Source organism: Dicentrarchus labrax, unplaced genomic scaffold (genome assembly GCF_905237075.1).
Source record: "Dicentrarchus labrax unplaced genomic scaffold, dlabrax2021, whole genome shotgun sequence".
Taxonomy (NCBI): Eukaryota; Metazoa; Chordata; class Actinopteri; family Moronidae; genus Dicentrarchus; species Dicentrarchus labrax.
In genome coordinates this window covers 10,573,922-10,590,656 of record NW_026136709.1, presented here as the reverse complement: position 1 = coordinate 10,590,656, position 16,735 = coordinate 10,573,922, and the positions used below count along the sequence as shown (strand labels likewise).

Sequence of the window (16,735 nt, the reverse complement as noted above, 5' to 3'; positions counted from 1 at the left end):
CTGACCTTCTCCATAATAGCAGATGAGTGCTTTGATGTATAATAGGCCATAATTACTTTTCTGTGCGCAAGATCCACTCAGAAGAGCGCATATTGATAGAGGCCTGGACATAACTGAAATGGAACAATACCTTAAGGTCACTACATCAAGTAGTGCCTTTATAGTTTAGCCTTGCATTGATGCAATCTTGGAAGGAAAAAAAAGAAAAAATACTTCAGTACAGCATTTTTGCACGCAGCTTTTCACCTAAAGTCTGCTAAGAATGAACAACAATTTGTGGTGTCCTCCAGAAAACAGTTGGGGCCACAAACTTAAAAGATAATAACAGAGGACCTTTGTCTGCTTGACTCCTTTTTTCAGTTAACATGCAGCTTATTCTAAAGAGTTCGCTGTATTTTTAACACTCTACATTATTCTTAAAATGGCTCCATGCTCGTCCTAATTACTTTTCTATATTGCCATTATTCTATAGAGCGATATTATTCTGTCTAAACAATGAGGGATTTCCATGGACTTAACTATGAACCACATTCAGTCTGATCTCCACTGATTGGATTCTGTAAAGTCGAAGAGGCCTTGGCCTCGAGTAGAGTACACAAATAAAGGATCTTGGAGACAATGGTACCACAGAATAGAAAAGAAAGCTATGAGCCGTTATTCTCTTTCTCTCTCCATCTTGTTTTCTCTCTTTTTAATACATTCTTACCACTGTCATGTGTATGCACCCTTGATATTTGTATATAGACTGTGTTTGGTATAAATTTCATGCTGTTGACATATGCTGCTCCACTTATAACAGGATGCTAAATAAATGCCCCTGGTTAAACAGAACAAGAAAATTTAAAAATGTTTTACCTGGACAGCTGAGCCAGATTTTTCTTTTGCTTTTTCTTTCTTTATTTTTCTCCCATGCTCCAAAATATACTCTACATATTACAATCCAAATTTCCAAGCTTGTGCTTTATCAGCACCTGAAAAAGTTTTTCAAGTTAATGTTATCTGCATACACAATAAAATGTTTGCAATTGTGCGTATTCTGTGTAACATGGCTCTGAAAATATTGTACAGCTCTTTATGTATTGAAACCCTTTGTTAAAGAGACTGTATTACCTGGACATGGTTCCCCTGAAGATACAAATATTTATTAAAGAATTGTATACCAGCAGATTACTGTAAATGTGTTTCATACAAATACATAAATTGCATAAATAGCAAAGAAAACAATGATACTCTATCTGGACTTCATTAAGCTGAAAGGCTCTAAAAAACATTTGTAAAACCTTACTTCCAAACTGTGAGCAGAGGTGTGTGGCTTCATTGCCCAGTTGGAAACCTTGTGGTCAGTTTCCTCCTGCAGATCCTCAATGGTCTGAACCAGCACCTGGTTCTGGTCTGTGAGGTCACTGACATAAGACCGCAGGAAATTCACTTTCCTCTGCAAGAATAACAGCACAAAAGGATCAAACAGTGGTTTATTTGCTGGGTTTTAACAAGCTGACAGTCCAACCAAGCAGGTTTCTTCTATAATACAAATTGTTTTATTTTATCGAGTCAAATCAATGACAAACTAAAATTCCTGTTTGGAACAGGAGAGCAGTAAACACATCATTTGTGCATAGAAAATGATGTACACTCAAACAAAATCCAGCAGTTTTGCAGAAGAATGACATTGATATACAACTATTCTGTATTAACTTTGTATGCTCTGGGGGAAACATAATCTCATTTATTATGAACATATGAACACAATATTCAAAAGTATCTGCCAAATTTTCACTGGTACGTTTTCATTTGCTTTCCCTACCATATACACCCGTGTGGACTGTGATGTGTTTATTTATGCGTATGTCGAGGCAAATTACACATTACGCATATACAAATTAAGTAAGAGAAAGATCACTGACAAACATACACAATTCAAGGTTTAAAACACACTGAAATAGAGCATGGGAAGGGACACAAATTGCGGTCCTTGCTGTTGAAGTCAAGCACTAAACCAATGCATCCAGCCCGATTTCCTCTCTGCAAGGTCTCACTGTAAGAACATCACAATCGCTATTGGAAATTAGTAGCAATATGAACGTTCCTGTGAGACAGAGCTGCAAAGACAGTAAGTCATTTTCGTTGACCTATAAATATAGTAGTCCCTCTTGGCAAATCAGTGTTTTTGACAGAAATGACAGATTACAGAAGTGAGATGCATGATTTCCACGAGATCCATCAAACATCAAATTGATGTCAGATATCTCTTTGACACGCAACTGAATGAACAGAAAAGCAGGGACTATGCACCAGGGAACTGAAAATGTATGTTGTATTTGGTTTGATTTAACCCTTGTGTCTTTAGGGTTGTCCCCTTTAAATTAAGAATCTGATTTAACAGGAAGATACATGGGGTGAGGAGTCAAAAGTCTTGCAGGGTAGGTCGTGATTCTTTTGCTTTGTGACAAAAACACACATCTGAAGACAACTAGCTGAAATTGTAGTGATTATAAAACCTGCGGCTGATGGCCACAGGCTCTCGTTCCATCGCAAACAAGCAGTCCACGCACTTTTAACATCTGGAGTCAGGCTTCTAATATGCAAGCAGCAATACCATGCTTTTGTGGGAGGCTGAGATATGTAATAGCCTAAGATAACATCATCAAAGCTGATGATGCTTTTACATCAGACTTATGGCAGCTCCGTTGTCTATTGTGGTACATTTTCACCTGCTCTACTTATGTTTAGTTTAATAACACAACCATTATAACCACAGGCTTGTTGTTAGTAGGGCTTAGTAGGGTTGAATTTCCTGTATAAACCATTCCCCGTCACAAAGCATCACTCTCACGAGGGGTATTGAACTGGTTTGGAAATTTAAAACATTGTTTCACTTTCCAAAACCCAAAACCTCTCTGCCAGACAAGGACATGGAATACTCTTGGCTTTCATTCAGCAGCCCACGTAGGATTCACAGTAAATGACCTCTGAACTGTATTATTAGAAAGGAATACTTCATGAGCAAACAAGAGTACGTAGTTGGTCAGGGGTTAGGGCAGGCTAAGAAACATGTTATTCCCTGTTGCTGCTTTGTGTCTGGAAGAATGCATTTTAAGTTCACATTTTATTGTGTACAAAAAATAGGTCACCCAAACATGCTCCACAACTGACATAATATATCAAATCCTCACAGTTCTTCAGTTCAGTCTTTCATCTCAGTTAAAAAAAACCTACTTGTGAACTTGTTCCTTTAAGCGGTTGTACAGGTAGCCGGATAGCCTACATATACAGTGATTCCAGCTCCGACAAAAGGGAGTGCCACTGAATGTCAGAATTATTTTGCCTTAGAGGAGCACCTGTACATCTGTGTTCAAAAACGTCTGTCCCCTACAGCCAAAGAAGTCAACAAGCAGTTTATACCGTCCCCTGACGCATAATATAACACCGATGTCTAGCTTCAGGGAGAGTAACTTTACAAAGACTGTAGATGTGACAGTATCTAAGATAACATTCTAAGGTTGGCATTGTATTTTAAGGTGTGGAATGTAAAATGAATCTATTATATGAAACTAAACATGTTGTTTTACTGTATTCCAGCTTTAGAACAGCTACCTATTCGTGATCACTAAAGCATAGGAAAAATATACTTTATGTATACTTTCTATTAATTCTTTAATTGGAAGTTTGTCCAAGTGTTTTAACATGTTAGGAAATATCATAAACCTACAATGGGTTCATGGATGAATGGGCGCTGTGTTTTCAATGGACAAGCTTTATGATTAACTGTCCACATCAACCTTTAGGACTAGTGAGCTCCTGGGTTCTAAACACATAACCTTGTTAAGGAGGCCCGCGACTGGGGCCGGCTGACCGAAACCCATCTCTGAAACCTTGTTACACTTGCTTTGATGCACAGCCCAGCTCACACAGGCTACATTCTGCAGCTAAATGATGTCACATGACAGTCCTGATGATTAGAAACCTCTCTTTTTTAAATATGAGTGTGGATCTGTGTTCCTGATCTCTGCCGCTTAGATGGAAACATAATGCAATTTGCCACCTGTTACAAGTGCTGCGGCTTTATGAAAGCACCCCTGCGCTTCCTCCTGTCATTTGTCTGACAGGACGGAGGTCATCTTCTGATGCCCGAGTCACGGTGGACAGGATGCTCTTTGATTTGTATCGGATGGATGATAACCTATAATGACAATAGATGTCGGTAGAAAACTACACATCTTGTAGAGACTTTGGGTCTGAATGGGATCCTTGAGATGCTGTATTTTTAAACATAATTTATGCAGTTGTCTGGACCCATGAATACAATTCAGGGTCCAGACCCCCGGATGGTTACCTATGGAGGCTGCAGTGACCACAATAAAATGAGGAATGGGTTAATTTAATCACTAGAAGTCAATATTTGATAATGTCTGATCAGATAACTCTGCTGTGTCTTGGCCTTATTGGAAACAAACACAACAAAAGTTACTGAGAACAAAACATCCCTGGCAACAGATGAGTTCTTTGATGTGAACATATTTCAAGAGAATTGTGCTAGGACGACCATTAGAGAACATTTGCATAACTTTTCCATGTTTCGCCAACTGTAGCAGTAGTTTCATGTATCAGGACTCATAAATCACAGTTTAGGGGTCATAATGGCAGCGGTGGGATTCGAACCCACGCCTCCAGAGAGACTGGAGCCTAAATCCAGCGCCTTAGACCGCTCGGCCACGCTACCGATGACACGTACAACCGTGTCAACATCATCATGAAGTTCTCCTCACCTGCAGCAGGTCTTCTCGGGTTGCGGTGGTGTCCAGCTCCAGGCATCTGAACCTCTGCTCGTAAAGTCCTTGAAACTCGTTTAGAAGTTGTTTAATGTTGTTTGTCTCAGTCCCAGGACCCTGGATGTAAACCTTCAGCTCTATGTCTCCTGAAAAAGCGTCTAGGTTCAAAGCATCACTTCTCTGAGCCGACAGCTTCGGGCTTTCTCCTGACTCTGTTGTTGTTGTTGTCTTTTGGCTCATGGTTGTGCAAGTTGTCAGCAGTTTATGAAATAAAAGCTAACGTTAGCTAACTAGCCAACACTCATAATCACAGCTGGTCACTCTAGTTAAATGTTTGCACAGCCTTATAGTTTACATTATTAGACAACTGTAGAGCAACCCGAAAAAAGTAAATGCGTGGCATTTTGAGTGCATGTAAGACATTATCTGTGTTACTTCGTGTGAATTACCGTCACTTCTCCAACAACTTGGTCGCTATGTGCCGTCACTACAACGGAGGAATGTACGTCCAGACAGACCGACGCTTCCCCCTGCAGTTTGCCGCTACGTTGGCGCTGTGTGCTCTGATTGGCTAATTCTAACCACTGGCCTTGTAATCGTGACGTTCCCGTACACCATTGGTCAGTTTCCTTTGAGAGGCGGGGTATAGTTTTACAATCCGGAAATACATATTGTTTTCGTTGTATCAGGGAGGACTGGGCTACATTGAGTTCACCTTTCCCCTAAAAAGAAATGGGTAAATATATCTTCGTTCTGTTGTTTAGCGAGCATTCAAGTCTGCAGTATTTTCTTCCACACGAAGCTCAAATGCGACACGTGTGCTTCTTTTAAACGGTGTAAAGACTCGTGCTCGTCCAGTGGTATTATCATCTCCTTGTTGCTGTCCAGTGTCAGTGCTGTGTCTCTGAAGCGACATGTGTTCCCCCTTTTTGCATGTTTGTATTTAAAATCAATCAGATCAATCGACTGTTGATGTACATACGGTACACTGTGGTGAATTAATATTCATTACGAGTAACCTCCAGGTTTATTTACCAGCTGCAACTTTGGATGGTAACCTTGTGAGAGTGTGTTCCTTCAAGAGTATGTTATACTGCTCCGCACATAATTCCATTATTCCCCTAAATAATCAGTGCCAGAGATCAAAACCTTCCACATTGAGATTCAAGGCAAAGTTGATCTTATTGATTTTCAAGAGACTACTCACTTCATTTCGCTCATCCCAATCATCACTCCTCTACTCTTATCTGTCTCTTGGTTATATCTCTCTTTTCCAGTGGCTTTGACTGCACTGCTCTCGCACACTCTGCCAAAACCTAATCCCCACTGTGATTATCACATAATGCTCTTGCCTTATTATCAAAATGGAGCAGATTTGGGTTTTGTTGTTGTTAAAGACTGATGGGCATGAGCTAAAAAATTAAGAGACAATGTCATTATGAGGTGAATGTGGAGCAGCTGATTGCATGACATTGAAGTATAGGCGCGTGCCTCCAGAGCTGAACACTTAGTGTAATGAGTGTGTTTTTAAGGGAGTCACTGACGTTAAATTGGGCTATGATCTCACTCTGGGGTCATAAGGTCATTTTATACAGTTTCCAGATGAAGGCAAGTGATAAAGGCCGTGGGGTTATCTGTGCAAAGAAAGAAAAATAGTTTTAGTCATTGAACAGAACAAAAAACATTATATTGCACATACATGTTTCATGAAGAAGGGCTACAACTAATGGATATACTCTTTCTGATCAACAATGCCAGAGGATTTTAATATCAATAATTTAAATATTAGAAACTATTAATAAGCATTTTACTGGATTAAAGATGTCATTTATTAATTATCTGATGTGTCATTGGATAATTGACTGCGACTATAGAATCCATACACTCAGCTTTACATAGACTGACACTGACGTAAAACTACTACATAAAGTTGTTACTAGAGATAGGCAATGGAAGATATTCTCTCAACATCCAGTGTGCTTATGTAAAAGATTATACATCGTATTTAATTGTCTCTAAGTATTTTTTCCATATTTGTAGTGCTGTAACTGAAACGTGTACATTGCCAGAAGGTTTTTCTTTATTTTGCAATAAATTATGGCTTTAAACTTCCAAATGTGGTGAAAGTAAAACATGTCAACATGTCACTGAGGTTACAATTTGCAGCGACAGCAAACCCTCAAACAATTCCCCAAATTGATTCACAGATGCAAGTTGATTTCCTAACAGTAGCATCTGTACAATGGGTTCGACTGGCAGACTCTCTCACCCCGCAGTGGCCTTCACATTCTCATAGATTTTATTGGACTCAAAAAGCTGCTTCACCTCAGTTTAGAATTTTTCACTCCCAAAGACGTTTTAATTGTTGCATAGATTAAAAAAAACAGACAAAATGTTTTTCCTTTTATTTTGCCCATGTTTTTCATGCATAAAGAGAAGCTAAAGAATGTGCTGATCAAATATTCTTCAGCATAACACATTTTATTTGCATGAGGTGAGGCCCCAGTGATCTCTCATTGACTCCTAAGAAAGACACAACTTCAGTACTCCCTTTTATTAGCTGTTCCGCTTTTTCTTCCACGTTCATTGTGCCTTTCTGCCCTCTAAATGTTTCATTACTTTTTAAGTTGTTTTTTGCACACCCCTGTACTTATTACAGCCTTCGCATACTGAACCTTCGTACTCATGAAATCAATTAATTCTCTTAAATAATTTACCTTCTGAGCAAACCGGATTAAACCGAGCACATTTTTTGTGTGTCAGATGCGCTGCTCTAACTGATGTGTATTTTTTTTTTTGTGTTCAGGCATTAACTTGGCCCTCACCCCATGGCTCGGAGGAGTCTTGGGTGATTAGAGAAAGAGGAGAGCCTTGATAAAGCATTAGTGTGTGACGCACGCACACACACAGCCTGAAGAACCCTCTGTGCATTTGCACACATTCATTTTTCATGAAACAGACTCATAACAATTAGTCTGGTTACCGCCTGGGTAATCTTAGCGTCCCCGTAATGCCTGTGGTCTGCTGTATGACATCACTCTCTTAAAAGTTCTAAATCTGACATTCCCATCCGTTTTCATAGTGAGGACATTAGCAGGCCATGGCTAATAGGCCCACGCTCATTCCTGGCTAAAGAAGGGCAATAAAGTGAGGGAGCGGGAGAGAGAGAGAGAGAAAAAAAAAACGAGGCGGGAGTGCTCAGAGAAATAGGTTTTATTCACCAGAGCTTTTACACAAATTAATTTACATGAGCAAGAGAAGAAAATGTAAAGTTGTAATCCAGCATGCTTTGCCAATGCATAGCCTATTTCTTGCTACAAGCATCATAGAAAGCCAAGTGAACGTTTATGCATTATTTCAGCAAATATATTATGCTAACAACCATAGCTAAGTGCTTAGGAATTTGAGCACTACACCACGCCAGTAGCTAAATCGAGACCTTTGGACACACAGTTTCCAACTGGCATGGAATGATAGCCTCGTGTGCAGCTTCAGAACACTTGTCCGCCGCAGAAAAAGCTAAACGCAATCCCCAAGAGATATTCCACCTTCCCAGCATCCCTCAGTCTTTAGTCCCCTGCCCTAAACACCCCTCATCCCCTCCCTAGACACCAAAGCCAAGGTCAAGAAGAAAAGTGCAGCCTTCCTCTGTCTATAGGCTATTCCCTTGATGCCCGTACCTCAGTATGGCTGAGCCGTGTATGCCTCAGGAATGTTCCCTCCTCCTTTATTGTGACCGCCAGTCTCAAGGTCAGTTCCTAGGGAGAGGTTTGTGCTTATCTGCGTTTCCCCTCCCCTCATTTTTTTTTTCTCCTTAGCTATCTTTGCCCCCAGTTTTTATTCCCCTTCACTGTATCAGTAGACAGTAGTTCAGAGCTCCCAGCTGGGGGTTTCATGACGTGCTGTCTCTGACATGTCTGTCTTTTTTGGTCGGTCTCTTTGTCCATCCATCTTTCTGTTGGGTAGCTGTCATTACAGCCCGTTGTCTATTTTCCAGAGGGCCCGTTGCAGCTGCGAGGCTTCAGTCTGATGCTCTGTACGCTTTTGTTTCCTCATCTCACACTGGTCATGGCCCCCTTTTTGCCTTGAAGCTATGTTGCAGTGTGTTCCCCGTTAGATTGGATATTGTTGTTGTTTCGTGTTGTTGTTGTTGTTGTTGTTGTCTGTAAGCTATTGCAGTCAGACTTGAGTCAGTGCACTATCTTTGTCTGAACAAGACACACAAGCTAAGGGAACAAGGGGAGGGGGAAAAAAAAAAACTCTCATCTGACCTGAATCAAAATACCCTCTAATATTCCCAGCAAGATGTTTTTAAAGTATTTTATACAGCTCTGATAGAAAAGCAAGCCCCCATACTTTTCAGGTGATTTTCTGTTGATTCTCAGTGAACTCCTCTAACCCGCTGTCTGACTCTGTCGGTCGCCAGCCGACGACTCTGCAAGAGAGGGTATTTTGTCTCTGGGTCGTTTGGCTGGCTGACCCATGAGAGAATCATCAAGTCAATATATCTCATCAGGTGTGTGTGCGTGTGACTGAATACATCAGACAGAAAGAGTCTGTCTGCTTGTATCTGTGTATGCTTTTTGTGTGCAAATGCTTTAGTGTCTGCCCTCTCTAACACACACCACACAAGTGCACTGTAAACACTGGCATTGACTGTGACTTTTGACTATTACATAAGGAACATGGATTTCCAGCTGTCCACGGTAAAAGCCCTGTAAATTCAAATGCTTAATTTTTATAGGCAGCCCGGCATTGACTGAAGTGTCTGCTTGTTATATATTTGGCAAGTGCTGCAAGTCTGAAGGGAAGCTGTCAATAGCAATCCCAGCTATTGATATGGCAGTGGGCAGGAGATGTTACTTGGCCCCCGACTCCGGCATCCCTCTGATCCCTCTACATCATAATTACATTAATATTGACAGACCCTCGACAATAGTCACATTACTATTGATAGGTGGCTGTCAATACCGTGTTTCCCCAAATAAAACATATTCATTCATAACTTGTAAACTGCTCGATAAAAGGCTTTGGAAAGAATATTGGACCCGGCCGGGTTTACTCTCCCGAGAGGGCTGCCGCTGTGTCGGGGATTTCCACCACCTGGCTGTGTGTGTGTGTGTGTGTGTGTGTGTGTGTGTGTAAGTAACTATGGACTGTATGCTCTGCATAGATCAAGTCTACTCTCGACATACACACAGTCACACACACAGGGACATAATCTGCACATTTTCTCCCATCAAGGAAAAACTTTCAGATTAAGCTAAACAAATGGAGCCTGTTTATTGGCTACCATACACATTCAGACTACCTCTATTTATTTTTTTTAATCCAAACTCTACTTCCATCACAGGCGAGGTTCTAGTCACCAAACATGGCAGCATTTCAAATGCAGCTCAATGAATTTGTCACACCTGCTTACTTCAGCATGAATTCACTCTTTTTTCATTCATTTGCTAATTCTAACTTAGTTGGACGGTGTATCCTGGCTCTATTGAAACATCATGAATACACAGATGGTCCTGTGCACCACAATAAACCCGAGCATTGCCACCGCATATTAGAATGTTTTTTTTTACCTCCTTGAGAAACGTCTAAAGTGACCATCATCTCTCTCTCTCTTTCTGTCAAAACTGCCATATTTACCCGGCTGAAATCTCTTTTAAAGCCTCGTGACAAATCCTGTTCAGCGAGACACAAAAGCCACTGTCAAAAAAAGGCCTCTCTGTCTCTCTCGCTCTCTCTCTCTCTGCGGGCCTCTTGCTCTGTCTCTCCTTGCGTTAGTTAGTCCCCTACTTCTTAAGCGTTTCATTTGAGGAAAGGGCAGATAAAACTGGGGGGAACTGTGAGTTTGGAAACGTATGCAGCGCAAAATAGCCCGGACGTCACAATGGTGAGATCCCATATGGAGTCGACTCTAGGGGGAGGCAAAATTGTTCCACATTTGGCAGATGTTTACGGTGTACCAGAGACTGTGCCGTTAGCCTAATCCCTAGTGATGTGATTTGTACACACACCCCTATCTCCAGAGGGAGCAGGCACCAAGAGCCCCTGGGCTTCGCCTCCTCTTTGTGTGTGTCTATATGTGTGTGTGTGTGTGTGTCTGTGTGTGTGTGTGTCTGTGTGTGTGTGTTGGATTGTGATGTTTATACACTGGAGAGAGAAGTCTAAGACCCCCTGCTCCTCTGCATTGCACAGCTCAAAGGTTGCATTAAGGATGGGTTTTACATGTGAAAAGTGATTTCCGTTCCTATGTATAAAGAAAAAATAACCTTCCTAACAGGATGGGCCTCACCTCCAGGGCTTCATTGCTCCCAACAACCTAGTTGTCCTTTTAATAGTTGTGCTTCTGTATATATTTTGTTTGTGACTTTAACAGATCAAGTGTGGTGTTGCCTGTACATTAGTAATGTATTTAATAATGTAACGTAATGAGACATTTATGTACTTAATCAGTTTTTTGGGAAAATACAGGAGGGGTTTTACCTGGGTTTTTAGTTTTTACTCTCCTGTTTCATTTGTTTAAATGAAATCTGATCACTTGTGTGGGTGCTCTTGTATACTATTTTTACAAAGTTTATATGGTCTATGATAGAGTTGACAATAAAGTATCATGATATCTAGGACTGATGGCCCTAACTAAACAAAAAAAGATCCAGGCTGTAAAAAGATCTTGCTGTCTCTGCATGCCAATCTGTATGAGTATGTATATACTGCAAAAATCCACTCATGGAAATCCTGGAAAACATGATTAATGTATATATCCCCGTTGTTTACTATATTTATTTATTTATTTATTTTGCAACAGGTTTGGAAAGTGAGGTAACCCAAAAAAAGGCAGCTGGAAGTTCGGGTCCAGAAACTGATGTTGACCCACAGACCCCGGTATTGCGCATCAGCCAGCTGGATGCCCTTGAGCTAGACTCGGCCCTTGAGCAGCTGCTATGGACCCAGTTCTCCCAGTGCTTCCAGAACTGCCGACCGGGCCTGCTCACCCCACTGGAGCCGGAATTGAGGGCACTGCTCCAGCTGCTGCTGTGGAGATTCACACTGTATTCTAGCAGTGCCACTGTGGGGCAGTCTTTACTGAGCCTGCACTACCACAACACCTTGTCCTCGTCTCCACGTTACAGACCTCTGTCCCGCAGGCAGAAGCTGGTCCTGGCCCTCCTCACTCTAGGTCCACGCTGGCTCCAGGAGCGTTCCCACAGCCTGCTTCTGTGCTTGGGGTTGAGCGCAGGAGGGCCTGTGTCTGAAGGAGACAGTGGTTTTCTCCAGCAGGGTCTCCGCAGTTGCCTGACCCTTGTTTCTAGTATCTCCCAGCTCACAAGTCTCATCAACTTCCTTGTGTTCCTAAGGAAAGGTCGCCATCCTGTCCTGGCTGAAAGGATTGCAGGCGCTCGGGCGGTTTTCAGCAAGCCCAACGTGGTCCGGGACGTAACCTACCAGTACATGAACCGTGAGCTGCTGTGGCACGGCTTTGCTGAGTTCCTCATATTCCTGTTACCACTGATCAATACAAGGAAACTGAAGGCAACAGTGTCTTCGATTATTTTTGGGGGAGAAAGCGCCATTGGGGAGGGAGCAACAGAAGGGCAAGGGGTCTCGAAAGAGTGCGGACTGTGCGGAGAGTGGCCAACCATGCCTCATACGATTGGCTGCCGACATGTTTTCTGTTACTACTGCATCAAAAGCCACAGTATTGCAGAGGCTTGCCTCACCTGTCCCAAATGTGGAGCAGAGGCAGGACACCCTGAGCCGGTCAAGATGGAGGTAGAGATGATTGGCAGGTGATGATGTGAGGAAGCTGTCATGAGTGAGTTTGTTTTGAAATTGCAGGGACGAGAAGTTAAAATGGTGGTTCATATATTTATAGCTGTACAAATGGAATAACCACCACATAACCACTAACTACCTTTGTTCAATTATGTTAATGATTCTTAAGATTACCGCATTTTGATGAAAACATATTAAATCATTAATGTTATCATATAAAGATATTTTGTAACGACAGGATTATATGAAAACGGAAAGGGGTTTAAGGGGTTCTGTGAGCCTCCCTCCTTTTGGAAAGATTCACGAGGTAGTCGTGTATGAGTTTATGACTGGACTTCAGTCTTTATGATGTCTGTGTCTTTTCTGAACACACATCGACCTGCTATGTTTAATGTATGTGTGCATATATTGACAATCCTCTGCCCCTTCCGTTTCTCCGGCTGGACTTTGGACAGAACTATTTGTCTTTGGTGCACTGGACAGACTACAGAGAACCACACAGAGCATATATTTGATGAGTGAACGTGTTGATTTATGCTCCAAATTGGCTGTGTGTTAGTACGTGTGTATGAGTGTGTGTGTGTTTGTTGAAATGGGAATATTTGTTCTGATGAAAAATGCAGAAAGTCAGCTGAATAAATAATGGGAGGAATTTCTGATGCCTCTCATCATGGCCAAATTAGCATTTGTTGTGTATTTTGTGCCTAAATTGTATTTCAACATCATTAAAATTGATAGAGTGCTACCTCTTGGGTGTTTATTTAGTTAAGTGGAGGAGAGAGAGATGAGGGAAAGTTATAACAATCAGCACACTTCTCTCTAGACAGGCCTGGTCGTTCTAACTCCCATTATCCGTTTTCACAGCACCCCAACATGCTCAAGATCAAGGGGGCAGCCGGGGGCTTGGATTGACTCTCACACGCACACACACACTTGACAGCCAGCCTCTCTTTTCCCTTGGCCTTTCTCTCTTTTGCTGCCTTTCCATCTCTCTCCCTCTGTAATCTCTAGGGTCCTCGCCCCTATAAGACTGTAGTAAACTGTACCAAAACCCTGGCAGTCGTCTCCTTCCTCGCAGGCGAATTACTCTCTAATCCCTGTAATGAGTCCAAAGATGCTTATTTATGCTGGAGTTAACCTCCACCAGTGAGCCCAGCCCCGGGCCAAACGCACCCCAGCTGAGTGAAGCCTTTCCTAGGCTGACAAGAGAGGAGTGGGTTGGGTTGGGGCGGTTGGGTTGGGGCGGTTGGGTGGGGGGGGGGGCGGATACCTCCCACCTCTCCCTCCCTCCCCCTTCCCTCTCCCGCTCTGATCACTAGGGCTTAATTGCTGATTGCTGAGACGATCAATCGGAACTGCAGGCGTGATAGAAAGCCTATTGCGGAGAGCTGGCCTCAGATCTACCGGCTCAGAAAGACGTACACACATTTGCACTCAGATGAGGTTAATGTTTCTGTTGAGCGGAGAGGATAAGGCATGAAATATTTGTCCTCATGAGGTGCATGAATGCCTTGAAGATTACTGGGTAGGTGTACTTGCAGGACTGATCTTAAATTATTTATGTTACTGACCAATGTGATCTTTATTTCTCATAGAACTTCCACAGGTATGTAGAGAATGTGCTAGACTATATGTCCTTGGTGGTAATGCAAGGCCAAAATTAATGAATTGTATGGTTTAAAGCTCATATAAAAGTACTGAAATAGCCCCTCGTTGGATTAAAAGAAAATGTACACCTTGAGGTAGGGGTTACAATCGTAGATGATGATTGGTTTTGACACACTCGGGGGTCCTCTCTCACATCAAGGACATTTTGACTAATGAATCCTATAGCAATGCATATAAAACCAGAGACAGGCAAGAGTGTTGTCAATATTTTATGCGTTACATTACATTAATGTATGGCAAGTCTCAGAAAGTGAGATAAAGGAGATGTCAGAGATTAGGGATGCATATATGATCAACCGTAATGCCACATGGACATGTCATTGTCTTAACATTCAGACAGACTTACAATCCAAACCTTTTTGCAGATATTACTCTACAACTCTAACTGAAGTCCCCAATCCTCAGGAAAGAGAAAAGATAAAGAAGAAACAGTGCATTAAAGTCTATTAATTGAGTTAGGCCATGGATTGAATTAGTTGGAAGTTGGAACAGGGCTCTGGACTTAAGGAAGGTAGCTAGGGCTCCGTTAAGCCTATCTGTCTTTGGATCTTTTCTAATTCACAGGCTCCGCGTGGAGAAGAAAAAGAGGAAGAAGCCCAGATTCCCAGCGGCTATGCAAAGCAATCTTCACATTCACACGCAGCCATTTAGGGAGCAAATTGGCCCTGTGCCCCCTCTGACGAAGGTTTTAAGAGAAAGGGAATTAGGGCGTTGAATCCCTAACTAGATCTCCTTCTTTGATGAGCCTCTTTATCCGCCTGTCCCTCATCTCCATTTCTTTGATGTTAGGCGTTGATTTTCCTGATTAAATAGTTTTTAAAGTAAAAAGCTCTTCTCTGGGCTCTGTAATACTGGGTACTTTACTGTACCTATTGTAGGTTCGTTTGTGTGCATGCTTGTTGAATGGTCCATCTGTGGTATTCTTTAATTGGAACAGAGCCCTTGGCTTGCAGATAATAATAAGGATAGTACAATAGCTCTGATTCATACATGCATATTTTTCTCTCTGAGAAAGAATGTTATCATTTAAGCTTATGCCTAGCTTTTACCTCTTCATTTGAAATGGCTAGAAGGACTTAGGAAGCCCTATGCATCACTAATGAAATTAAAGAGTAAAAACACCTGTGCTTTTGCACTTCAACAAAATTCCATCTCTGATCCTTTTGCTCATGGTGTAAGCTTTTACTTACTTTTCAACAGGTAAGGGAATTACATCCCTCTTGTAATGGGGAGATATTTCCAACAACTGACATCACTTTCAAAGAGAGAATGACATTATTTTCATGCCAAGAAAAGATGAAACAAAAAAATGCTCCATTTATTTGTTGATACCTCAGAGGATTTTTGACACCTGTATATTTTCTTTCCTTGTGGCATGTCCAATATGTCAATTGGAGTTACAAGTATCTCTCATATTTCATCTATTCAATAAAAGACATGCCAAACATAAAACACCAAAATTCCTCCAAGGTAGTGAAATCCTAGGTGTGCTTGAGTTCAGGGCTGCAGCCGCTGCAGGTACCTGTGTTATGAGAGTTCTTTCAACACCTGCCGGGCTTTGGATACCACCGGGCCCAATTATCTTAGTCTGCCTCCTCTTCTTAACCACCTCTTCAGTCTAACAGGTCAGGGGGACAATCAATCACACCTAAAATAAGGAAGTAATTTCCTGAGCTTTTATCGTGGTGTTGAGGTTTTGTCTGGTTGCATTTCACACCTTGAGAAAGATGGAGCTGTACTGGTTTGGGAATATATAGAGTTTGGCCTTTCCTTTTATGTTCTCAAGACCCAGGATAATTTGGGATCTATATGGATCTATATGTTCACCTCAATATGCGTAGTTTGGAAGAGCAAATACAAAGATCAAGAAAATACACTAAAAAGTCCTGTATCTCATGATGCACGTCGATAAAGGTTATTCTTCTGTATAACTTAAAAAAGTTTAAATGTAGGCTGTATCCTCCTACTCCACATCAGAAAAAGAGATATTGCCTCACAGGTGTAGAGGGGAGACTCACATAAGCACAATATTATAAATCCTCTTCTCCTGCATGTCTATCTATCTATCCATCTATCTACCTTCATGAACCCATTTTTAATAATTTGGTGGATGGTTATTTTCATCTATTGGTATTCATACTGTAAGAAATTGTTGATATTAATGGCAAATACACTTTTTAAAATATTATAAAAAACTGTTTTTTTATTGCACACATTATAAATCTGTTTGATCTGATCATCACTTTTTTCTAACCAAGAAGTTTTTTCTAGAAGCTTACTGACTGAACGTTAAATTGTGGTGTTAAAAAATGACTGGACAAGTGAGGTATTTGACCTCATCAAATAAAAACACCAAACAGACACCACAGCAATGTATTTTTTTTTTTCCCCAACTTATTTTATATTTCACATCCTCTTACTCAAACATGGGGCTAAAGCGATGGAAGCAAACTTTACCTGACCTGTCCTCTGATTGGATTGGAGCTGGGACAGGAGTAGCGAGGGGATTGGACAAACGACCA

The 16,735-nt window shown here is 41.5% G+C and overlaps 2 protein-coding genes and 1 non-coding gene across 4 annotated transcripts in view; 1 reads left to right on the top strand and 2 right to left on the bottom strand.

The window, feature by feature from the left end:
• Positions 1 to 5,283, bottom strand: part of LOC127369123 (golgin subfamily A member 6-like protein 22) — a 93,566-nt gene extending 88,283 nt beyond the window's left edge. For both annotated transcript variants that reach the window (XM_051410165.1, XM_051410166.1), the window contains exons 1-2: positions 4,767 to 5,283; positions 1,286 to 1,435 (exon numbers count right to left, since the gene is read on the bottom strand). In XM_051410165.1, the coding sequence (XP_051266125.1) occupies positions 1,286 to 1,435; positions 4,767 to 5,009 (393 nt within the window). In that variant the 5' untranslated portion in view covers positions 5,010 to 5,283. The remainder of the gene's footprint in view (positions 1 to 1,285; positions 1,436 to 4,766) is intronic.
• Positions 4,639 to 4,720, bottom strand: trnal-uag (transfer RNA leucine (anticodon UAG)). Its single transcript has one exon. It is a non-coding gene; the product is annotated as a tRNA-Leu (tRNA).
• Positions 5,284 to 5,413: 130 nt separating the features above from the next.
• Positions 5,414 to 13,227, top strand: pex2 (peroxisomal biogenesis factor 2). The gene is made up of 2 exons (XM_051410170.1): positions 5,414 to 5,505; positions 11,578 to 13,227. The coding sequence occupies exons 1-2, from the start codon at positions 5,502 to 5,504 to the stop codon at positions 12,561 to 12,563; spliced, it is 990 nt and encodes a 329-aa protein (XP_051266130.1). The 5' UTR covers positions 5,414 to 5,501; the 3' UTR covers positions 12,564 to 13,227.
• The last annotated feature ends 3,508 nt before the right edge of the window (positions 13,228 to 16,735 follow it).